Consider the following 24789-nt stretch of genomic DNA (forward strand, 5'->3'; position numbering starts at 1 on the left):
AAGCATGAGAAGAATGTCATTGACGTCAGTGCAGTTGCTGTCAGAGAGAGTAGCGCCCCAGCCACTGACACCACACCAGGGAGAGAGAGACCCAGGGAGAGAACAGCAGAGGGAGGGAGAGAGAGAAAGAAAGGCTAGTTGAGAGAAAGAAAAGGGGGACAGACATAGAAGGGAGGAGGAAGGATGTTCAGAAGGATGGTTGGGAGGGGGGGGGGGGAGCGGAAGGAGAGTAATGGAAAGAGGGAAAGAGAGAATGAAGGATTCAGAGATAGCTAACCATAAGAAATGATGTTGTAGAAGTTTTGAAGTGATTTCTCTGATGCAGTGCAATAAATTATATAACATACATTGACAACATCTAGTCCTGCAATTATAGTACATTTAATCTCTTGAAAGTATTTTAAAGATATTATAGAGCCTTTGTTGATCCCGGGGGGCGAGGGACATTTATCCTATTGTGCACTGTAACCTCTTATAGGGGAATGAAACCCTAAGCTGAGTTTGTTTTCTGGTTCAGGTTAAACACTAGAGCAGGGTCAAAACATTGCAGACTAGTAATCAACGCAGATGCAGCTAATAAAATGAATAATGGCTGTGTTAGATTAAGTTGTGTCCAGAGATATGGGTGCGTCAATGTGCAAGCTAAGACAATAGTCAGCAGTATTGTCAATTCTTGCACATTGGCACACCTAAAACTAACCCACAATTGTTTTCTGTTTTTTAAATTAATTATTCATTTTATTTGTTGCAACTGCATTGCTTACATCACAGTGTGCTATAAGGTCTGCTTTACACAGCCAGCCATGTTTGTACCCTTCTGTAGTTTTTAACCTGAACAAGAAAACAAACTACCCTGGCCCAGGGTTTCATTCCCCTTTTAATCGGTATACTCCATTGTACCCGTAACCCTAATGAATAGCGCAAACCTTCGCCTATAATGGCATGCCCAAAATAGTGACGTCAGGTTGAAAGTGGTTACGAATTTGGCCCAGCAGCGACCACCTACTGTATAGCCAGCTTAGTTTAGTAAAAACAAAACCCACATGAAGCCATGACGTAGTTGTTGTATAGGGCTGCCTGTTTTCCACAAGCACAGGAAGAGCCTGGAAGCTACACAGCAAATACTATGCATGCTGTGTGTGAAATCTGGAGGGTCATTCTAGCCTCCCCTTGCATTTTAATTTGCCATGGTTTCCTCTGCCTGGGTAATTGAGTTACAGCCAAAGTGATCCCCCTCCCTGATCACATGGCATTAAAAGCCCTTGCTGTCCCAAATTAGGCAAGACATCAATATTAATTGGCTTCTGACAAGGTGACATTTTCTATTAATGTAGCTTGACTTTGAGAGATGTCTTTCATCCAAAATGGAATGAGGGGTTGCGAACAAATAAAACAAAAATAATAATAAAAAGAAAAAATACTATAATGTTTTTTTAAATATTTTTTTTATCATTGGTATCCAGTCATACTGTTACTGTCCAGCCACCTATTTTCCCCACATTTCCCTAATTCCCCTATTATCTCTGTCTCTGTGTATTTGTATGCTGGATGTACATATATAATAACAACATTATGCAGGCTCGGGCGGAAAAAAGGGGGCTCCCTGCGCTGGCTCCAGCTCCGCTCCCTTCTCTTGCTCCAGTGAAGTCCAGTCCATCTTTTGCCACTGTCGCTTCCTCATCCACAGTGCAGTCCTCTCAGGCTTTAGGTACAGCTCGGGGAGAGCAGCACGTTTGGCTACCAGGGACGCCGAAGCAACAGCAGCCCAGCCCCCTGTACACACAGCATCTATAGGAAACACTCTAACATCACACACACACACACACACACACTGCAACCCCGGATTCTACCTGTCTGTTCTCTGGGATAGCATGGATCTTTTCAACGGCAGCAAGGGTTAAGGAGATATTAGTGATGATGTCTTACGGTTAGCTTTCTGTCTGACATGTATGCGTGTGTGTTTATGTGCCTGCGTGTGCGTGTATGTCTTTTACGTGTGTGCGAGATGAGCACGTATCCGGCCACTACGCCAGGATGCTACGGCCGATCTGGTCTTTGTTCCTTTGCCGGACAGCATTGAGATGAACCCCGACTGGTTCTGTGCCTCTCTCAACTTGATCCTCTTTTCCTTCATCCCTCTCTTTACCTTTCCTCTCTCCCTCTTCCCTCCGTTCCTCCAATGGCAGACGTGGGCCTGCTAAGCAGACTGCTCTTCATCCTGCTACATGACTGGAATTACTTGCCTCTCATGGACTATGGACTTAAAACTTTAGACACCTAGATGGCTAAGAAAGGTGTGTGATGTGTGTGCTGAGACAATGAGTATGTTTAGGTGATAGTGATTTTCTGCTGCTGATCCTTTCCACGTCCGCTGAAGCTAAGCTGTTCTCTCTCACTGCTGGGGTTTTCACAGAGGTTACGTTCAACAGCCTATAACATTTATGGGACTTTCAGAGCTGATTTAAGGAGGCTGGTTGCCACCTCTGAACCACCACTGCCTCTACTAGGATTGTATCTGAACCTTACTGTGACAGGGACTGGGGTGACAGGGCTTCCGGATTTGTGAGGCTCGACACAGCCTGCCTGTGAGTGCTGAGGCTCTCCTCACAGGCCCCTGAACTGGCGCCTCCTGTCCAGTATGAAGAGTCACCCATGCGTCCATTCGGGGTATCCCAGCTTAGCTGTATGTGGGGTGGGGGACCCCGGGCCTGGACCATCCACTAGCCCTCTGAAGCGGGCCCTTACTGACCCCCTACCCTCCTGTCTCGTCCCCCCAGAGGAGGCCTACCAGAAACTGGCCACGGAGACCCTGGAGGAGCTGGACTGGTGCCTGGACCAGCTGGAGACACTGCAAACCAGACACTCGGTCAGCGAGATGGCCTCCAATAAGGTAATAACAACAGAAAAGCCCTTCACACTGTTCCATACTACAGTACCACCGTCACTGACATAATGACACAAACGTTTTTTATTACATGAGCTTTCAAATCCAGTTTTGTAATATTCCTAGGATGTAACAGATGGATTTTTTTAAATACTTTTTAATTTTTTTTGGGAAGGTTTTCATCTTTCGTCTTTTAATAAAACAACAAAACACACACACGTGCGTGCGCGTGCAGACTTTATATTTTATTTTCTGTTTTAATCCAAGATAATGTTTGTGGCATACTATTGAGATAAAGCAGGGTAGATAGTAGGCAATGACATGCAAAACAGCTTGCTGTTCAGGAATCTGGCAACCTTGCAGTGATATGGTTGGCAATGCTGAGCCACCATGGCTCCACCTCTGGTCTAGCTGAAATGTATATTTAACATGTGTGTTATAATTGTCATTCAGCAACATTGACACATAATTAGCCATACTTGATTCATTTTATTTTCATTTACATGTAGCACACAGTAGCCTAATCCTATTCCTAAGTACCTTCAGCTCCACCATGTTATGTAGTATTAACAACATTGATTTGCCTGTTTGTATCCATGAGCTCTCGTAGGTGCACTGCTAGATGGTAACAACTCTGTTTGTAGACTGCTTCTTCTCTCTCCCTCCCCCATGTTATTCCTTAATCGTCTACACCAGGGGTTTTCTACCCTTTTCATATCATGGTCCATTATTTATTCTGCATTTGAGCCATGGACCACCATTTGATGAGATTTAGCCTCTCAGACCCAAAACTTAGAATATTTCGTTATCGTTGGATGAGATTTTGTCCACAATTCCATGCTGTGTTGATGTTGGTACCATAGGAGAGATGACAGGCAAACGTTGATCAAAATAACAATTCTTCTGCATTCTCTAATTATGTAGATTCTTGTAAATTAAGTAATGCAGATGTTTAACAATAATGGAACTCTTGACAGTGTAAAATGAAACCAAATGGACCCGTAAGGGTAATTTTACACTCTCAAGAGTTGAAGATCTATAAGGGTCCATTTGGTTACCAACTCTCCATCATTTAGCTGGGGACCACCTGGAACCTCCTCAAGGACCACTGGTGGTCCCCGGACCACTGGTTGAGAACCACTGATCTACATCAGTGATTCTCAACCATTTTCATTTCAAGGACCCCCCCGGTTTGTTATGCATTAGGCCCCCATTTGATGCCATGCTTTTATCCCTGGGACCGCAATCTATACTGTAAAAAAAAACCTGTGTTCATTTAACTCTCAGAGTTACAGACCTTTAGGGTCCATTTGGACTCCTGGTGGTTCCCGGACCCCGACATCTTTTATTCACCCCTTGGTGGGTATCGGCACGCAGGCCCACAACCACAGTACTACAATATCTATCTACAACCAGAGCAGTTATTACATGTCCATCCATGACTTATGTTTATGATTTTGACTTTGGATGCGCCTTTTCTAATACTCAGCTGTGCGTGAGCACGTAGATTGTGGTTTGTGTTGTATGGATGTGTTATTAGTGATAGCAGAAGCATCGTCATGCAGGCAGGGAGCTTTTTGCAGTGAGCATGCTCGGCTGTCTCCGGTGAGAGGGCCTGCCGTGCCGCTGTGCATGCTGATCAGCCGTGGTGATGTCACACGCTGTGATGTCACAATGGGGGGACGGATCGAGAGAGAGAGGCTGCAAGACACACAGACATACTGACTGACAGACAAAGGGATAGATAGACAACTGTGTGCATACTTGTACACTACTGATCTCTGAAATTTGTGAAACATGAAAGGATTGATTTCTTTTCTTCTTTTTTCATCTATAAGCATTGTCAGTATGCAGTGTCTCGCCAGCACTCGCCACCACAGCTATCTCTGGTTGTCATGGCAACAGCTACAGGCCTGGCCAGCCTGCCGTCTCACTCAAGCACGCCACGCACGCACGCACGCACGCACGCACGCACGCACGCACGCACGCACACACACACACACACACACACACACACACACACACACACACACACACACACACACACACACACACACACACACACACACACACACACACAATGGTGCTGTCAGTGTCTCTCAGGACTTCACACATTGTCATTGTATCTACATTTTTTATCCTCCCACATTAAACATAAGCCCCATTCTTTAAAGTCTGAACACTTACATGTAGATTAAATTGTATTGTATTGGTAATCAGGTATTAGTGAGGAATCTCTATTGTTGCTCTTGTCTAGCAGGACCATTGATAAATATTCAACAATCCCCAGAGTTTATATTATTTTTTATTATTGTCAGGAAAGGGAAAAGAATAGGGAAGTGACACAGCAAAGGTCCGCCGGGCTTGGGAATTTAACCCGGGACTCACTGTCGGGCTACATCAGAGCCTACAGTATACGCGCCATAACCACTCGGCTGCATTGGGAACTCCTTATATGGTTATAGCTGAGTCATAATGACATAAGCGTGATGATGTGGTCCGCCGGCCAGCCGCTCCTCCCTTAAGCCAATTTTAATAGGATACACCGTATATGGTCAATAAATATCCATTGACCAATATATATGTATATGGTTAATAAATGCATACATGCCACTCAGTGGCATGGATGCATTTATCTCTGTGTTCTGGAGAGAGGAGATAAAAGTGCAGGAAATTAACATTTGCAACAGAGACGCAGCAGCGAGCACATTCACACACTACATATATACAGCAGGGAGGGATAGGTTATTTGTGGTCATTCCTAAAATAAATCACACACAAATCACAGTTAAGCTTGGTGTGACACTTTCCAATTTAGACGAAATAGTGTGGTTCACACCTCATGGCTATGCTATCGATAGCTGTGTCTGTGTGTGTGTGTGTGTGTGTGTGTGTGTGTGTGTGTGTGTGTGTGTGTGTGTGTGTGTGTGTGTGTGTGTGTGTGTGTGTGTGTGTGTGTGTGTGTGTGTGTGTGTGTGTGTGTGTGTGTGTGTGTGTGTGCGTGCGTGCCCGTGTGCCCGCAGAGTTGGGCATCTGTGTGTGTTGGGCATGTGGTGGCCTAGCACTTGATTGTATGACGCATGTGTATGTACACGTACATATGTGTGTGTGCACGTGTTGAGCCTGTGCTGGCCTGCATGGCTCAGATTCATTTGGAGCCTCTGGATTGTGGACTCATGTGCTCCAGCCTAGCTGTAAATGACTCCCAGTGCCAGATAGATCTACAGAAGAGAAGGTGTAAAGTAAGCAGAGACTAGTTTGGTCCCTGATCAATCCCTGCACCACTGGACCATCAAGCGCACACACTCGCACTGTAAAATCCTTGGTGTTCATTTAGCTTTGAGACCAAATGGAACCAAATGGACCCGTAAGGCTATATGGTCCTTCCCGCAGATGGACCGGTAATCCCCTCTCTGTCCTGCCTTTCCTATCCTGGATGCTGGAGCTTTTTCACAGCATTGATATGCAGGTTGCTAGCCATCTGTGAGAGGGTCTGTCCGTCTGTCGGGCTGAAACCTTGACGAGATTTGAGTCATACGTCATAGATACTGTATGTCATAGACCAGTGATTCTCAGCCCACTGGTGGGCCATGAGGATATTGCAAGTAGGCCCTAACTAAATGGCAAAACACTAAGATTTGAATGATAATATAGCATTAATATTTTATTAAATGTTTTATGCCATAGTGTTTTTGCTGTACAACTTGAAATGGTTTTGAAATGAAAATAGTTTTCATTGTGATACCGATAAATAGGAACTTAACGTTGGCTCCATTGATCCACGCCAGAACACAAATAGACACAAACAAAATGCACACGACCCACCCATCTGACCAGACAAGTGGATCCCGGCAGCCACATGATTCAATTTGTTTTATTTTAATGTTTTTCCATGATATTGCATAATCTCCTCCCTTGATATTAACATGACTCACCTCCCAGAAACATCACTTCTGGCAAAGTTGACCTCAGCATGAGAATAACGTATGACGAGGGATGAGCTAACCTCTACTCGCATCATCTACTGTATAACGCACGCACGCACTAATGTTTGTAGTGCTATACTTGTGAGGATCAGAATGTTAGGATGACAATTTTACTAATGTAATTTTTTACCTTTTTTCCATTTTAACCCAAACAATAAAGCCTATACTCAGGCTTTAGGGTTAGTGTCAAAACAACAAGTCAGTGTGTTGCGCTGCGACACGTGAGCTTGTAGATCTGATATTTTTGGTGCGCGACACCCGTAAACCTCTATGTAATCCTAACCCCCCCAACCTGAATCTTTCCCTAATTCTAAGACTAAATCTAAAAATCTTTTTGAACCATGAGACAAACATTTCTCCTGTGAGGACCGGGACAATTGTCATCATGTCTATTTCTCAAATTCTACTCTACTTTTGTCCCTCAAGTATAGTAACAAAAGTACAGTACACACGCACACACACTCGCACACAGAATATGAAGAGGAAAGGAGAAGAAAAAAACCTCCTCAGTGGAATTTCCACTGACTTTAGTCCCAGCCAATCACACAGCAGGTGACCTCAGTGCTGTTGTAGCCCAAGCCAATCGGAGCTCCCGATGAGCTCATTGCTCTCCCTGTCCAGGCCCTGATTGGCTGGTATCGTTGTGACAGTGCAAGTGAAACAGCCTGCTCTCTTCACATGGGAGCTGGTGTCAGACAGAGAAGCAGGCACACAGCCAGGCAGCCAGCCTTGTTTGGAAGCTGTTGACACCATTTATTTTTTTCTCTTTTTGCTGTCCTGGTGATTTGGCACCAACCAAACATCCGCAAGCATCATCAATTATTCATAACCGTAGCAGTGTAACTGTGTATGCGAGTGCATGTGTATATGGGCGTGCACGCACATGTCAGCGTGTATGGTCACGATGATGCTCTTCACTACATCCTGCCTCTCTCAGAACCTGATTCTCCTCTCTGGATGCAGGACTATGGCTTCCTTCCTGCAGAAATTCACTGTGGAGGAGTATGATGGCTTTTGCGTGGATTCTAAACGGCCGATTCATGTTGAAACGAGCTATTCTTCAGGTTGTGAGGGCTTCCATTGAGTAGAGCTGTTGTCGTTTGCCTGGTTCTCTCGCGCTCTCTACCGATTACACAAACTGTTTGTTTTTCTATAGATACAGCGTATACTGTATATAATATATATACTGTATATACTGGTTCAATTTTATTTTCTGTTTATCCGTTTTGTTGATTTGTCAAAATGCCTGAAGCCAATTACCTCCTCTCTGTCTCCTGGGGATATATAAAGGTAAGATTTTAAGCTGTCATTCATTTTACAATGGTAGAAATCTGCCATATTGCAATTGTGACAGCAATCGGGGCAGATAAAAAGGCCTGATATCATCTCCAGAGAACGAGAATAGTGTTTCTTACTGAAGGTTATCTTTTGACACACCACTCAGAAAGCCTTTTATACTAGCTATGGAGATCTCTCAACATCCCTGCCGCGGAAAAATGCTTGTGATAGCTGTCATATTTCTGCATCCATTGCACACTTTATTGAATCCATGACCAGGAAAAGTGATGCTGCTTCAACTGTAGTTTCCATGCACAGACCTCTAGGTGCGCTATAGCATACTGTACTTGGGCGCCTGTCTTTAAAATCACTTTTATCTTTCTGCATCAATACACCTAGGCCTACAGATTGTCATAGTTGTTTGAGATTGATTGAATTATCGACTAAACCCAACAGCTCCATATACTGAAGATTTTTCTTTTTTTATATATATATATATTTTATGCCAGCAATACTCAAGGCACTTATGATTCTCCATTTTCCTTGACATGATGAAGGGTTTGGCTATCTAGGCTACTTGGCACAAATTTGACACTATCGCAGTGGTGTATTACTTCATTATTTATTTATTTTGGCATTTGATTTATGTTTGTTTTATGTATGATCTCATGTATACTGAATGGTACAGACATGAGATATGATATTCTCCGGTATACTCTTTCTTAATGAGTGCTATAAGTGCAGCACTAATGCCACCCTGAAAAGGTTCACAAGGCCCAAGGGATATGATCCAATAGGATATCAATACACAATTGCACAGTAAGTGCAGTGTTGTAAAGGTCTATTTTGCGTGATCAATACTGACCTCTACGACCAATAATCTCATACATTATTCATTTGGTATGAAGCCAGATTGATTCATGTAATGCAGAGGCTGTTATTTAAGAGGTCCAATACATTTTTTCAATCATATTATAATTCTCTGGTTTTGCAGTCATTTTGCCAAGGCTGTGAAGCCTTCTCATCTGTGTAAATTTGACTTCAAGTATACATTTGTACACTTTCAGAGTTAAATGATCACTGAGGAATTCACTGTGTTTTAGATATTGAGGGTGAGGACGCAAGCATGCTTGCTTGTTTGCTCTCCCTCATTCTCATTGGTATATATACGCCATGTTGGCACTTTTAAGCATATATTTCTCATCAGTAACGCTGGTAAAATGTATGTACATGACTACTGTGGTGTGTTTTGGGAGTCGCAACAGCCTCAAATTAAATCTCAAACTAATATATTCACTGACAGCATATATTTTTAGCTAGACCACAGGTTGACCATTCCCAGAAGAGCAACAAAGAAAGCCCATTATTTTGTTAGCGATGCTAAAAACTGCACCACATTTGGCAATTTGGAGGTAGTAGGAGAACACATGGCATTTTCTTTTTAACCAGATACGCACATATACTAGGGATGTCCGATATTATCGGCCGATATTAGCATAAAAATTGATATCGGGAAAATATCGGTATCGGTTTTTGAAAATTTTTTTTTTTTTTTTTTTTTTTTGCTTCATAAATAAGTTACAGGAGTTCTTACTGTATATGGTGTGTGTGATATGAAATTTGAGCTTACCCTAATCACAATAATCCCCGCATATATCGATATCGGTTGATATCGGTATCGGTAATTAAGAGTTGGACAATATCGGTATATCGGTTATCGGTAAAAAAGCCAATATCGGACAACCCTAACATATACATTACCGTAATTTTCGCACTATAAGCCGCACCTGAATATAAGCCGCAGCAGCTAAATTGAATGATTTGTACATATATAAGCCGCACTGGACTATAAGCCGCGGGTGTAAAATCCCTAGATTTAGGAGGTCCCCTAGTGGCCGTTAGCTATAAAAATCAATAGATAAGCCGCACCGTTATATAAGCCGCAGGGTCGAAAAATGGGGAAAAAGTCGCGGCTTATAGTCCGAAATTTACGGTACATAATTGTATAAAGCAAAGTACATCAAAACCAAATAAGGCTGTTCTTAAATAATGTACATGTACATGTTATTAGTAATATCAAACGTCATTACCATTGTTGCGCAATTCTGCGGGGCATAACTACAGTACCTTCCTATTGATCATTCAGCTTTCATCTTCACCCTCACATGTCTTTGTCTCCCCTGCAACGCTCTGGTACCTCAATCAGGAAACACACCTTATACTTTGAAAACCCCAAATTTATATTATATTATTCTGAAGTTGTATATAACATTTATATTCATGATGTACCTGTTCATTTAGCACTTTCTTCTACTTTTGATTGACTACACAGTATGAATACACTAGTTCCACACACAGTAAATGCTGCAAATTCGTCATTTAGCATGACAATGAGTAACTATGGACCTTGTTTGGACCTTGTTTGCCTATATCTAACCATACGGTGTGTGTTTGTTGTTTCAGTTCAAGAGAATGCTGAACAGGGAGCTGACTCACCTGTCAGAAATGAGCCGTTCTGGGAACCAGGTTTCTGAGTTCATTTCCGCAACCTTCTTGGGTGAGTGAGGACCGAAATGCCTAATGTATACTCCATGTATCCAGCATGTCGTACGATGGTGTCCTGCACAAAAATAGCAGATCTACAAGCTCACAACGCATTGCAATGCAACGTGTTGTGAGCTTGTAGCTCGGCTATTTTTGAACACCATTGTACGAGTCCGGCTGTATAAATCAGGCAGAGAGAGACAGATTCACTGGTTCAGACTGTGGACTCTCTCTCCTGCCAGAGCAGCGAGTTTAACTCTACGTGGTGTCCACATTTGAAATGGCCATAAAAAATTAAATGTACATTATGAATACATACACTACACCATGTCATTCTCTACCCTAGATTCAACAGTAATTCTGAAAAGCTGTGCCGATTTTGATTGAAACAATCGTTAAATGAATCGGATCTTTTTTTACTTCTTCTTTTTTTGTTGCTGTTACTCAGACAAGCAGCACGAGGTGGAGATGCCTACCCCACAGACCCAAAAGGACAAGGAGAAGAACAAGAAGGACAAGGACAAGCCCATGTCGCAGATCAGCGGGGTGAAGAAGTTACAGCACTCCTCCAGTCTCACCAACTCCAACATCGCCCGCTTTGGAGTCAAGACGGAGACCGAGGACGAACTCGCTAAGGTTTGTTGTGTGGCCATACAGCAGATGTTCTCAAACGTTTTAATTTCAAGGACCCCCGTAACTCTGAAAGTATACGAATGTTTACTCTCAGTTACAGACCTGTAATGGTCAATTGAGAAGCCTCTCGGTCCCTGGACCCCACTTTGAGAACCAATGCCTTATAGGAAGGGTGAGATGGGATGATGACGATGATGATAGGGCAGATAGCCGTGAAAGGAAGTATGGTGTATTGGGGACTGAGAGTGAAAGAGGGAAAATCAAAGTAACAATAAGATTGAATAATATGTTTCGTTTTCTTATCAGGAATTGGAGGATGTGAATAAATGGGGCCTTAACGTTTTCAAAGTCACAGAGTTCTCTGGGAACCGGCCACTGACGGTCATGATGTACACAATATTCCAGGTAATCATTAGACCCCCCCCCCCCCCAGTTATTATTTTATATTATTTTTCATGGGATTCCCAGAACTTTGACTGAATCTTAAGCTTGATTTGTACTTAGCCGTACAATAATAGTGTAGCCTACTATTGTACGACTAAGTACAAAGCTCACCCCTGGTGAGCTTGTAGATCTGCCACTGATTAGTTTTCTGAATCTTACTTAGAATTGAACTCTGTTTATGTTCTACCAACTCCGCAGGAAAGAGATTTGTTGAAAACATTTAAAATTCCACTCGACACCTTTATCACATACCTGATGACCTTAGAAGACCACTACCATGGTGACGTGGCGTACCACAACAACATTCATGCTGCTGACGTCACCCAGTCCACTCACGTGCTGCTATCAACCCCTGCCCTCGAGGTGAGGCCCATGTCGAGGTCTTTGGAAAATGACCAGACTTCTGTTTGTACCAACTCAAGTAGGAGTGGGGTCCTTTAAAAAGCTGGTACCAGGCAGCGCATAAGTGGTTGTTCACTTTCACTTTCACATCAGGGTTAAATGCACCCCTAAACGCGCTGCCAAGCAAAAGCATCTATGTGAAATTAAATTATTAAATATTAAATAATTATACATACATTTGTCACAGCATTGGCCCCTTTTGCAAATGAGCATGAAAGCAAAAAACATCAAATTCACAAACACCAGCACCAATAACCACACCAGATATGTTAATATTTTGGACATATCTGGTTTCTGCCTGACAGCAGAGATGAAAGTTAAGTCTGTCTGTGGGTTTTATAACTATTTAACCAATGAAAGGTAAACAAAAGTGTGAGTAGTTGTGACTAAATAATAACTACACTGGATCCATTGGAACACAGGTTATTTTTTTTCTGTTTTCTGAAGTAACAGTTTTTGACATGGTTTGGTTTCCACCCGACAGCAACGACATGAATAATGAATAGTGCAGTGCAAAGCCACCATTAAGGAAGATTAGGGCACACTGCATTCAACTGCAAAACATGGGCATGTTTGCGCTGGTATTATCATTAGCGCAGTATATTTTATGAATTCGAATTTAAGTTGGGGCAGATAGCAGGCGCAATTGACACACAATTCATTGTTCATTGACGCAATCCGTTCTTTGGGAATCCACCCCCGAGTTTCAAGCAAACTGCAGCTCAAAGCCCAATCAATGGCTCTCAGGTTCTGAGGCATTGTTGTCATTTATTGTCCGATCAATGACCCTTCTCCGCCCTCCTGTGTCTTTATTCCAGGCTGTGTTCACAGACCTTGAGATCCTAGCTGCCATCTTTGCCAGTGCAATTCATGACGTGGACCACCCTGGAGTCTCCAACCAGTTCCTCATCAACACCAGTGAGTCTAAATATAGTCCAGAGATAGCAGCTACGTCAGTCACACACACACATGTGTCGCGCACATACACGCGCATGCACGCACACACAAGATTTGATAACCAATGGAATGGATCTGCATTACAAATGTACAGAGAGTAACTGAAATAATTATGCAGATTAACCACCTGAACCCTAGCGTCCCTATTCTGGGAGGGGGGGGGGCGAACATTTGCCACAAATGCCAGATCTACAAGCTTGCAACACATCGCTTGTAGATCGAGTCAAATAGGCAAATTTAGCTTTTATGTGGTTATGTTCTGCTTTCTCAGGTATCACAAATGTGACAAACTACTTCGCATTTCATTTTCCGCATTTCATTTCATATGTTGGTAGAGGATCTGAGGTACAGACTGACTTGCTAAGAACTGACCAGCTAGTTTTAAAATGAGGATCAATTTAGTGCTTCATTTATTTTCATTTGGACTTGACATGACAAAAAAAGTGAGAGTTTGTTCTGTTGTTATTAAGATTCAATGATTCAAAGACTTTATTTGTCACATACTCATAGTATGAGCAGTGAAATTTTGGTGCGGCAGACTCTGCCAGACTGTGCTGCAAGTAATTTCGAACATATAGTACATACTGTATATGCTACAAATGTACAGTAGTTACTGCACAAGACAGACGAAGATACACAAAGAGGATGAGAGAGCTGCCACCACTCTAACAGAACCTTTGTATTTGATTCGGGGGAGATGATTTCAGAGGCCACACCAACGCCAAACGAATGAAATGGGAAACACATACTCCTATAGATGTTTATATCTGTGTAGCAGGTCTACACCACATAGGCAGACACAGCGAGAAGGTCAAAGAACACACACATAAATATAATAAATAAAAGGCAACTTTTGTATTAAAAGCCCATTCGAGACCCATTACCATTGAAGTTACTTGAAGTTTGGGGCTTTCTTATACACAAGCACACTCGCATATAGTGCCGTACCTCCCATAAACTAGATGGGGAATCCCGGCAGTAAATGCAGTATGAGTCATCCTAGTTTAGGAACCACCAGACTGATCTTCTGTCAGCCACAGAGCAGGATCTCCTTTCTCCCCTCTGCTCGGCACCTCTCCACCGTGGCCAAGACTAATGCATCTTAATGGAAAATCTAAGTACTGCCAGAGGACCTTTGAATGACCCAACTTTGGGAAACCTCTCTCAGTGGAAAACATGCTGGTGCTTTATTTCCCCTCAGCTCTGCTAGACTGAGAAGTACAACAGCAGCAGAAACTAAGTCATTTAAGCTGCATTTCATTCTAATGCAAATGTCCACGCTATTGTATGCACTTCATTCTCCTTTCAAAGAGAGCATAATGGCTAAATTGATAGAACAAACTGGGTAAAATTGTACATGTATAGTTCTTTCCTGCCAATAAAAAGATTTAATAGATTTTCATCCATTTAAAAGCTAACCTTTGACCATGTCTGTTTTTTTTGTTGAGAACTGACACAAACTGTAACCATAAACATATGTCTTTGTGTTTCCTCCATCCAGACTCTGAGTTGGCATTGATGTACAATGACTCGTCAGTGTTGGAGAACCACCATTTGGCAGTAGGCTTCAAACTACTGCAGGAGGAGAACTGTGACATCTTCCAGAACCTGACCAAAAAACAAAGACAATCACTGCGCAAGATGGTCATTGACATCGTAAGTTGATGCAGCATCAATGACCTGCTTTCTGGAAACTTTAAATGTTTGTATCATTATTTAACAATGTTCCGGTGCTTCAACAATCCTCCGTTTGCAACAACTTGTTTCCTTCAATCATTTTGCTGGCCAAAGTTTAGCTCTTACTCTGTAGGTTTATATTATAACATCAGCCTCATCTTGAGCATGATTGATGGGAACTTGTGCTCTTGTTAATAAGCATCTTGGATTTTCAGTCATTCTTTCCTTTATTTGGGTGTCTCCTCCTTTGTGGGGAAATACTTGACGTTTATTGATTGCTTTGTCCTATTGTGTGGTTTCAAGGTCCTAGCAACTGACATGTCCAAGCACATGAATCTACTGGCTGATCTGAAGACAATGGTTGAGACCAAGAAGGTGACCAGCTCTGGAGTCCTGCTACTGGACAACTATTCAGACAGAATACAGGTCAGTCTCTTAAAAGGGGAAGTTTGATATGCCGATATTTAATGTTAGACTTACATGTAAAATTCACTTTCCAGTGTGTAGTTATCCCCACTAGCCTTCAGTGCGTAAAACGTTGCGTTTCGACAAGTTCTTCTTATGCACACAACGATTCTGATTTTCATGTCCTCCTCACAATAGAATGATAGGATTTACAAATTAAAAATACGTACAACAGAGGATCTCCTGGATGATTGTTCTAAATGCTTCAAACACGGCAGCGTTTTTTTAAATGTATTACTTCAAGCTTTCCTTGACATTTTGAAACTGGAACTTTTGATTTTTACCACAAAATATAATTTTATTGTCCTGCATATCATCATTTTCCTAGCTGTGTTTTAAGAACTTGAAGAACTCTTCAATGTGGTACGTTCAGGTTCTCCAGAACATGGTGCACTGTGCAGACTTGAGCAACCCCACCAAGCCTCTCCAGCTGTACCGGCAGTGGACGGATCGCATCATGGAGGAGTTCTTCAGCCAGGGGGACAGAGAGAGGGAGAGAGGCATGGAGATCAGCCCTATGTGTGACAAACACAATGCCTCAGTAGAGAAGACCCAGGTAAAACACAGATACGCATGCACACACACAGACGCGCACGCACGCACACACACGCACACACACACACACACACACACACACACACACACACACACACACACACACACACACACACACACACACACACACACACACACACACACACACACACACACACACTCACACAGTGAGCAACACAATGCCTTCTCACTTGGATCCACGGGTCACACTGCGCTTACTCATGTGTGAAACACAATGCCTCAGTAGAAAAGACCCACGTAAAACACAGATGCACGCTGGCACACACACACACACACACACACACACACACACACACACACACACACACACGCTTACAGGTACAGAATTTGATACCACTTAAATGCTTTTCACACGGGGAGCGACACAATGGCTGCATTCTCACTTGGATCTCCTCATGTGAATACAAAGGCAGATAATTACTCCGCGAGTAAACGGCAGGCGTATCTGCACGTCACGTAGAAAAACATTAACCACAATTCAGCTCTTGACGCACGCACACGCACGACAATTGCACGGGGTCACGCCCCGCTTGTCGCTCTGCCTGTCAGATTGTCCCCGCCTCCCTACCTGAACGCTCGTCTCTCATTGAAAATCAATAGTCACGTGACTGATACATCTGGGGAAATCTAATGTCAATGAATGGGCTTGGACACTGGTGAAAACCACCGGTAACAAACCCACGCCCACTGCTTTGAAAAGCATTCCTGATACCTTCCCAATACGACGGACCACCCAGTTTGAGCCCATTCACTGAATTTAGATGTCACCAGATGTATCATGATCGTCATCATGATTTGAGTGCGTGGGGATCTCATTTGAAACAAGCCGTTATGCTTTTATGGGCGATCCAGTTTAGAGGACCTTGTATTGTTAACTGTACTTCCATGTACTTTTTCCATGTCTTTCTAAATAAAGTACTTCAATCAATCAATCAATCAATCAATCAAACCAGTAGACGGCAATCTCTGATCGTCTGGCTACGCGAGACTAGGAAATGAATTATTAGGCACGTCAGAAAATGTAAAAACGGTACAGGGCTTTTCACACTAGGAGGAGCGCCTCCTAGTGTGAAAAGCCCTGTACCGTTTTTACATTTTCCCCTCCTACCCATTACCCTGTCTGTAGGTGGGCTTCATAGACTACATCGTCCACCCTCTGTGGGAGACGTGGGCTGACCTGGTCCACCCAGACGCCCAGGACATCTTGGACACGTTGGAGGACAACAGGGAGTGGTACCAAAGCACCATCCCCCAAAGCCCCTCTCCTACCCTGGAAGAGCCAGAGGATGGCAGCCGCCCCCCTGGCGGGGACAAGTTCCAGTTTGAGCTCACCCTGGAGGAAGACGGGGAGTCAGACACAGAGAAGGACAGCGGCAGCCAGCCGGAGGAGGAGGAGGAGGAAGAGGAGGAGGAGGAGGAGGAGGAGGAGAACAGCTGTAGTGACTCTAAAACGCTCTGCACACAGGACTCAGAATCAACAGAGGTCCCTCTGGACGAACAGGTGGGGGAGGAGGAAGAGGAGGGAGACGCAGAGTCTCCCTGCTCGCAACCCGGTGTCGAGGAGGAGCAGGAGGTGCAGGAGGAGAAATCTGCCGATACATAGCAGTAATGGACGGCAACCAATTAACTGTTTCTCTTAGTAATGATGAAAGATGATTATTTATAGATTTTCTTTTCTTTTTTATTTGGGGGGGGGGGGGGGGGGGGGGGTTGGAGTCTATGTGTGTTTTATTTTCTTATTCATTTGTTTATGTTTGTTGTTCAAAAGTCTGCTCACATCATCTAAAGTCAGTTAGCCTTGTTTGGACACGCCCACCACCACCCTGGTACTTCTACATGATTTTTTTATTTTATTAACTTTTTTTGCACTCAGGAAAATTATTTTCCATTTCCCGTTTTAGTACTGAACCTGTGTGTGTGTGTGTGTGTGTGTGTGTGTGTGTGTGTGTGTGTGTGTGTGTGTGTGTGTGTGTGTGTGTGTGTGTGTGTGTGTGTGTGTGTGTGTGTGTGTGTGTGTGTGTGTGTGTGTGTGTGTGTGTGTGTCACTTTCATGTGTTCTCTTTGCAAGCTTACGTAGTGCATTTGGAAGTGTTCACATCATCCCCTCCCCCTGCTCTCTTTCTCTCCTCATCCCATGGTTCCTTTAAAGCCTTGTCTGAAGTTCTCAGTGTTTTCTGTTGGTGTGTTTTTTTTATTATTTTCTTTACTTTTTTAATCAAGTGCCCATTCTACACAAGTGGCTGCCGTCGTGTTCAAGGAGAATCTGTCTCTATGTCCTTTCCTCTCCACAGTGAATTAAGAAAAGTGTTAAACTGTTGCCTGCATGAACACCTGACGGTGTGGAGACGAAAACTGCAGCACAGTGGGGAGCAGTGCACCGTGTGACTTTTTGAGACACTTGTCTAATGTGGAAGTCTTCCTTGAAAACCTGACTGAGAAAAACAACACATAAAAGAAAAGGTTCAAAATCTTAACAGCCATGATGCTGTCCTTAGACCTCTTTAATTTTTTGTATTGTACTATAAGTTCAAAGGAGATCTTTTCTAGACGTTACTTTTGCTAACTATCCTAGGCTTTCTTTTGTTATGAAAGAGATGAGGGAAGTAACTTATGACATTTGGAAATCATTACCGAACCACTGAGGTGAAACGTCACATTTTCAGTGTTTCTAGGGGAGTATCTTCACAGCTGGATTGTATTAGGAGTATTAAGTGTTTGCCCTGGCTATTACCTTTATCAAAATAGAATTTATTTTATAACTTCTCATGCTACTGTGCCCATCGTTGGTCATTGTGTCGCCTCAATTAATTCAACAGTTCTGTCAGTGAGGTTTTTTCACTGAAGGTTGAAAGTTGTTTGTCTTGATGTTTTTCTCTCTGTCAATTAATTTCTTAACTGATGTGGATAAAGCCTTTTAAGTTTTAATATTATTGCCTGTGGTTCTCCTGAGCATATTCCGAGACAATGCACTGCTTTGTAGTTGAGAAGCACCTTTTTGTTAAACTATTGGATACTGTTGTTCATAGTGTACAGGGGTGGTAATGGTGTTAAAAGTCATTAGAAAATGATTATAGTAGTTCTATGAACGATTTTTTATTATCATTTGGTTTCATTTCGAGCTGGTGCCCTGTTGTTATGACACACAAAAACGATATACCTTTATATGTTTTATTGTATTATTTCCAAATCCACTCAACTGCTTATCATAGTCCCACCATAGTTCCAATTGCACTTCATAAATCAACTATATATATATATATATATATATATATATATATATATATATATATATATATATATATATATATATATATATATATATATATATACACGCACACACACATATATAAAATAGCATCAAAGTAATGTTTCTTTAAATCATGCTATTCCAAATCCAATTTATTTTTCTTTGTATTCCACTGAGAAACCAAGACAATCAGCTCTGTTGCGTAGCAGTCTGACAAGAAGTAGACTATACGTAGATTCATTAATGCACTGATATAGTCACACATTGCCACTGTAATATTCAATGTTTTGTTATGCTCATCAAAATGCGCTCTCTCTCTCACCCACTCACGCACATAAAACACACATAAAACACACAGAAACAGAAATGCTCTGCCAAGTCGCCTTTTTCCCTTTTTTTTCTTTCTTTTTTACAACTAATGCTATTATTTATTGCTCTATTTTTCTATTTGATTGTGTCTCCTTTGCCATCTAAATGTATTACAGTAAACTATGTCATTGTAGCATAGACCACAGTACAGGCTGGCCGGTTAGAATACCCAAATATACCCCCCCCCCTCCTTATGTACATAAACTATTGAGAAATCAACAAATATTAGAAAAAGAAGAGAGAAAAAACCCCAACTTGAAATACTGAACTTGGATTTTTATGGAGTGCTTGTTTTAAGAATGTGTCATTCCAACCCATTTATTTAATATTTTTTATTTAATATTTGTTTTGGTGCCACATTTGTCTTTATTTCACTTATTTTTTCTCTTTCTGTTTTCATCCTCACCCAATGCCCTTACCTATAATATAGATTTCTGGTTTTATTGCTGTTTACAAACATGTATTTATTGTGCTGTATATACTATATAATTATTATTATTATTATTATTGTTATCACCATCATGATGCTGTTTGTTGTAAATGATTGACTCTTATCATCCCTTATGGTGATGGTGTGGCTGTATTATTTACCTCTTGTTGAGAGAATGTTTATTACACATGCTTCTTCAGTGTAAAATAATGATCCATTGACATGTTGCTTACGAGAGCTAGCTCAAGTCAAGAGAGGGGAAAGCCAAATTGTTTTTTAAAAAGGTAGCTGTTCCTTGGCCCATGGGCTGTGCCTTAAATTCAGCGCATGTCATTTAATTTTGGTTCCTTTTTTCCTTTTGCTTTCTAGATCTCCTCTTTTGCTGCATTTAGGGGAATCTGTTGACTTGGGTTGTCCTGATCCGTCGTCAGCAGGGGCCGCCTGCTGGAAGGGAAAATATTGCCTTTTTATTTTATGGCCAAACATAGTTTTAGTTTGCGTATCAGAAATGGACAGGGTATCAGTGATGTTCACAATGTCATTTATGCCACATTGAATGCAGTATTTGTACGGATTCGGGTCAACCCCAAGTCAAAGATTTTCCACTTGAGTGGTGCGTGGCCTACAGTGGCCCTGGTCTGTACAACTTACACATTTCTATACCCCTGCCACTACACTCAGAGATACAAAACAACCAGGTGGGTGCAAACAATATGGCAATATGTTCCTTGCACCTGATGACTACACAGTAAAATCCTCAGAGTGTCAGTTTCACTCTGAGAGTGTACAGATGAAACCAAATGGACCCTAACATTGTACACTCTCTGAGTTACAAATGGATAAAAAATAACACTGAGGATTTTGTTGTGTAGGATTATTGCAATGCAAACAACTGTCTGATTGTAACAGATCTGTAAACACTGATGGGGTCTTGATGAGTGTTAACCACACAGCCTATGAAGCACCCGGGGCTTAGAGACACATCTGCATGTTCAGCCACTGCTGCATTAATTATGGCTGGAATACTGACGGTGTGTTGGCCCGCACTACCACTCATATTACTTGCAATATCTAGAACCACTGACATCTTTTTGCCTGGATAGGAGAGGGTTAATATTTATATAGTCATGGGTTAGTGGGGGTGGGGTGTGTGCATCATTGTCCCACGATTGGGACTCTTATTTTGACACACATACTGTAGATTCTAAACAGCCCTGGACCAACGGAAACAGTGGGTTCTTTTCTCATTATGTGTTATATTTTTTTATGGTATGAAAGGAATTCACAAACTGTAACTTTAAAAAAAAAAGTCTTCTGGACAATTATTTTTTGGGTTATGTCTTTAGAATGCCAACTTGTCTGGAAGTTTCACAAGACAATTAAAAAAGTTATTTTAATGGATTCCTTGTTAATTGCAGTCTATTGGATAGCACTGTAGATCATACAACTTTATGTAAAAAATGAATAAAACTAATGAAAAAAAAAGTTTTATATGCAATGGGTTAAATAAAAGCATGGGTTGATTCTGTCTACTCTGTTCTTGTCATTGTCTCTGGATAATGTAGAGTACAATTTGTGACGCGAAAAAGGGAAATATGGGGGTTGGGGCAATCAACACTGGTCCTTTGCATGTAGGTTTAATAGGGGTCCTTTTGGTGCCATAGTCAGCGGTCACAAATTACTACTTACCATGTTCGGGCTGTTGTCATGAGGGCGGCACTGTATCTCTGTAGGTGATTTTAGAAAACAGTGCTCTCCCTTCAAATACTGTAGGTAACAAGAAGGATGGACACCGAGGAATAGTGGGCACTAGGGAAATCTGGGCACCAAAACAGAGTGGGCACTGTTAAATCTGGGCACCTCAGAAGAGTGGGCACTAGGGAAATCCGGGCACCACATTTTTACTAAACTGTGCCAGATCTTCCCCCATAAGGTGCCCACTCCCCCCCCCCTCCACAAAGTGCCCACTCTTCTTGGAAGACTTGGCACCTCCAGTGCCCACTCCCCCCCCCCCCCAAAGTGCCAACTATTCGTGGAAGACTGGGCACCTCTAGTGCCCACTCTCCCCCCAAAAGCGCCCACTCTTCTTGGAAGACTGGGCACCTCTAGTGCCCACTCTTCTCACCCAAAGTGCCTACTCTTCCTGGTGCCCACTCTTCTCTAGTGCCCAATCTTTCAACAAAAGCAAAAAATGGTGCCCAGATTTCCCTTAAATGGTCCCCTAACCTAGCCGAGACTGTGGTCGAGTCTCTGAATACCCCATTACCTTTTAAATACCCCATTTTGCCCCTGTTGTGCGGGAGTGCGGGGAGAGTCCAGGGATTGGGAGTAGTGGTGTAAAGTAACTAAGTACATTTATTCAAGTTCTGTACTTAAGTATTTTTACTTTCCTGCAGTATTTCCAATTTTCATTACTTTTACTTCTATTCCACTAACGCCAAATGAGGGAATACAAGTATGCTATTTGGAGGAATCAAGAATGATGATCAGTAGCCATGGTTCACATGACGCTCGCCTGTCACAAACGTTCAAAGTTTAAAATCAATACATAAAAATAAAAATTGAATTAAATAAAAATCAGCAATCGCAGAGTTTCATTAAGTTATGTTATTCTCGAATCTTCTATTATTATGTCACATTTCAGCTCGCATGTTTCAAGAAAGGAAACCGAAACAACGAGTCATTACATTACAGGAGGAAAACGAATCTTAAGCTATGAGGGTGGGACAGTCACAGCTGAGCTGCAGCTTATAAACATTGCTGGCTGCTGTGCTGTGACGCGACACCAAGAGCATTACTTGAAACCAACAGCTGGAAGATTGTCTGACTCTTCACCTAGACTGGTATCAACTCGTTTCACCTGCCGTTCACCTGGTCCTCTCCTGCTCATCAAAGATCTAACTGAACGGATCTTAAAATAAAAAGGTAAAACATTAATTTTTAACTTTTTTCCCCTCATATTTAAAGGTGGGGTAAAGTGATATTTCTTGGTTCAAATAAGTGTTAAGCGCTATATTCATTGCTATAGATTTATGTTCAGTAGGGGCCTCTTTACTAAACAGAACATGAATTATCATTAATACATCATTAGTCTACATAAAGAAATGAGCAGACAAAATTGGAACTGGAACACTAAGATTGTAGCTGAGGACAAATGGATACTCTCTGATTGGATTGAATTGGCAACCCAACTGAAAATGTTGTTCATTAACATTTATTAATTGTTTATTAGAGAGCTGGAGAGATTGGGAAACCTGCTCAAAACTATCAAAAATATAGAGCTTAGACCTTCTTTTTAGTTTTTTTTTGTTTTAACTAAAAATATCACTTGAATGTAAATATTTATTTTAGTATATACAGGAAACCATGTCAGGTTAACACATCTTAATATATTTTTTTTTCCAATTTGTATAGACTGTATCCATTACCATGGAGGTAAAAATAACAATGCTGAATGGGGAGTCGAAGTCCCTGGTGGTGCAGCCTGGCGCTACAGTGGGGTCTCTGAAAACCCTCATCAGCCAGCAGTGCCAGTTTGGAGTGTCCATCCAGAGGCAGAGGCTGTCCTACAACAATGGCCAGAGGATGGGTCTAGAAGACGATTCAAAACCTTTGAGCTCCTATGGTTTGGAGTCTGGATCACAGGTCTGCATGGTGATAACTGAACCGATTCCAATCCAGGTGTTCTTGAAAAATGTAAATGGCCTGACAAGTACCTATGATATCGCACCTGGTGAGACTGTACAAGAGTTCAAGCGCAAGGTTCAAAATAAGGAGGGCGTTCCTATGGCCCAACAAAGGCTGATTCATGAAGGCAAGCAGATGGATGATGAGGGCCGAAACCTGGATTACTACAATGTCAGAAGTGGAAGCACCATCCAGCTGACTCTAAGACTAAGAGGAGGCTGAGAACACTTTCAAATGAGAAATATATATCATTCCATGTTAATTCATTACAGATAAAGGACCACATAATTATTCAGCTAATTTTCTTTTTTGTTACAATCACATTTGTCTTAAAAATGTAATAATGTATTGGCAAACAATAAAAGCAAAATGAGATGGTTCTATTAACAGAGCCTATTCCTTAAAAAAGGGGGTGTGGGGGGGGGTACTACTTTAGCATAAGATTAAATGTTATTTGGAATTCTGGGCAGATCTTTCCTTCTACCTGAGAAACATATTTGATATTAAGCCTATATCATATACTAGCATGGTCCTTTTTCCTCAAAAATATTATGTTATGACTCATGAAACTTTTGTTATGGCTTCTTTATAAAGTAATACAGTAATTCAATACTGCAGTATTGAATTTGTAAGTTTATGTTCATTCATACACTGACCAACAGCAGCCTTCATTTTGTTAGACAGTACCCAACATTACCCAGTCTCTCCACCAGGTGGTATACTCTCTCCAAAAATAAAACTAGATCCTTGGGTTCTGAATGTTGGTAGGCTAAGCAGAGGTTCTCAACCTGTGGGTCGAGACCCCCCAGGGGGTCCCCACATTATTTTGGGTGGGTCCCCAGATGACAGTGAAGTGACAATTTCAGGACTTTTAAGACCTTTTTAATTGTCCTATTTTTATAGTAATAAATATTTTTTACAATGGTATGCGGTCAGGTCTAGGCCTGGCTCAGGGAGGAGGACGCCCCTGCCATGCATAGGCCACCATGGGTATCCATGGTCATCCCTTAGGTGCAACAGGCCTAAGGCCTAGTAGTAGGTGTGTATGTGAGATGAGTTACATCTTTTTATTGTGTAACTCTGTATATTGGTACTGTTTTTACATTATGGTATGTTGCAATATGTTTATTGTAATTTTTATCAGTATTGTACACTGTACGTATGTAATGTATTGTATTTCTGCTTGCTGGACTCTTGGAAGATTAGCCTC

General features: G+C 41.9%; 2 protein-coding genes across 8 annotated transcripts in view; both read left to right on the forward strand.

Moving 5' to 3' along the window:
• pde4d (phosphodiesterase 4D, cAMP-specific) overlaps positions 1-19083 on the forward strand; it is a gene marked incomplete at its 5' end in the record, with an annotated part of 247174 nt that extends 228091 nt beyond the window's left edge. For 4 of the 7 annotated variants that reach the window (XM_084056011.1, XM_084056015.1, XM_084056013.1 and 1 more), the window contains 10 exons: positions 2778-2890; positions 10612-10705; positions 11141-11328; positions 11632-11730; positions 11968-12132; positions 12990-13089; positions 14630-14784; positions 15109-15231; positions 15644-15826; positions 16973-19083. In XM_084056011.1, coding sequence (XP_083912137.1) covers positions 2778-2890; positions 10612-10705; positions 11141-11328; positions 11632-11730; positions 11968-12132; positions 12990-13089; positions 14630-14784; positions 15109-15231; positions 15644-15826; positions 16973-17449 — 1697 coding nt within the window. In that variant the 3' untranslated portion in view covers positions 17450-19083. Of the gene's footprint in view, positions 1-2777; positions 2891-10611; positions 10706-11140; positions 11329-11631; positions 11731-11967; positions 12133-12989; positions 13090-14629; positions 14785-15108; positions 15232-15598; positions 15827-16972 lie in introns of all 7 variants that reach the window. The other 3 variants (XM_084056010.1, XM_084056012.1, XM_084056014.1) reach the window with 1 other exon arrangement.
• Positions 19084-23339: 4256 nt separating this feature from the next.
• LOC311044039 (polyubiquitin-like) lies at positions 23340-23801 on the forward strand (the record flags this gene model as incomplete). The annotated part of the gene is made up of 1 exon (XM_084055461.1): positions 23340-23801. The coding sequence occupies one exon, from the start codon at positions 23340-23342 to the stop codon at positions 23799-23801; it is 462 nt and encodes a 153-aa protein (XP_083911587.1).
• Between the last annotated feature and the right edge of the window lie 988 nt (positions 23802-24789).

The sequence above is a fragment of the Gymnoscopelus microlampas genome, assembly GCF_963454915.1.
Source record: "Gymnoscopelus microlampas genome assembly, chromosome: 4".
Lineage (NCBI taxonomy): Eukaryota > Metazoa > Chordata > Actinopteri > Myctophiformes > Myctophidae > Gymnoscopelus > Gymnoscopelus microlampas.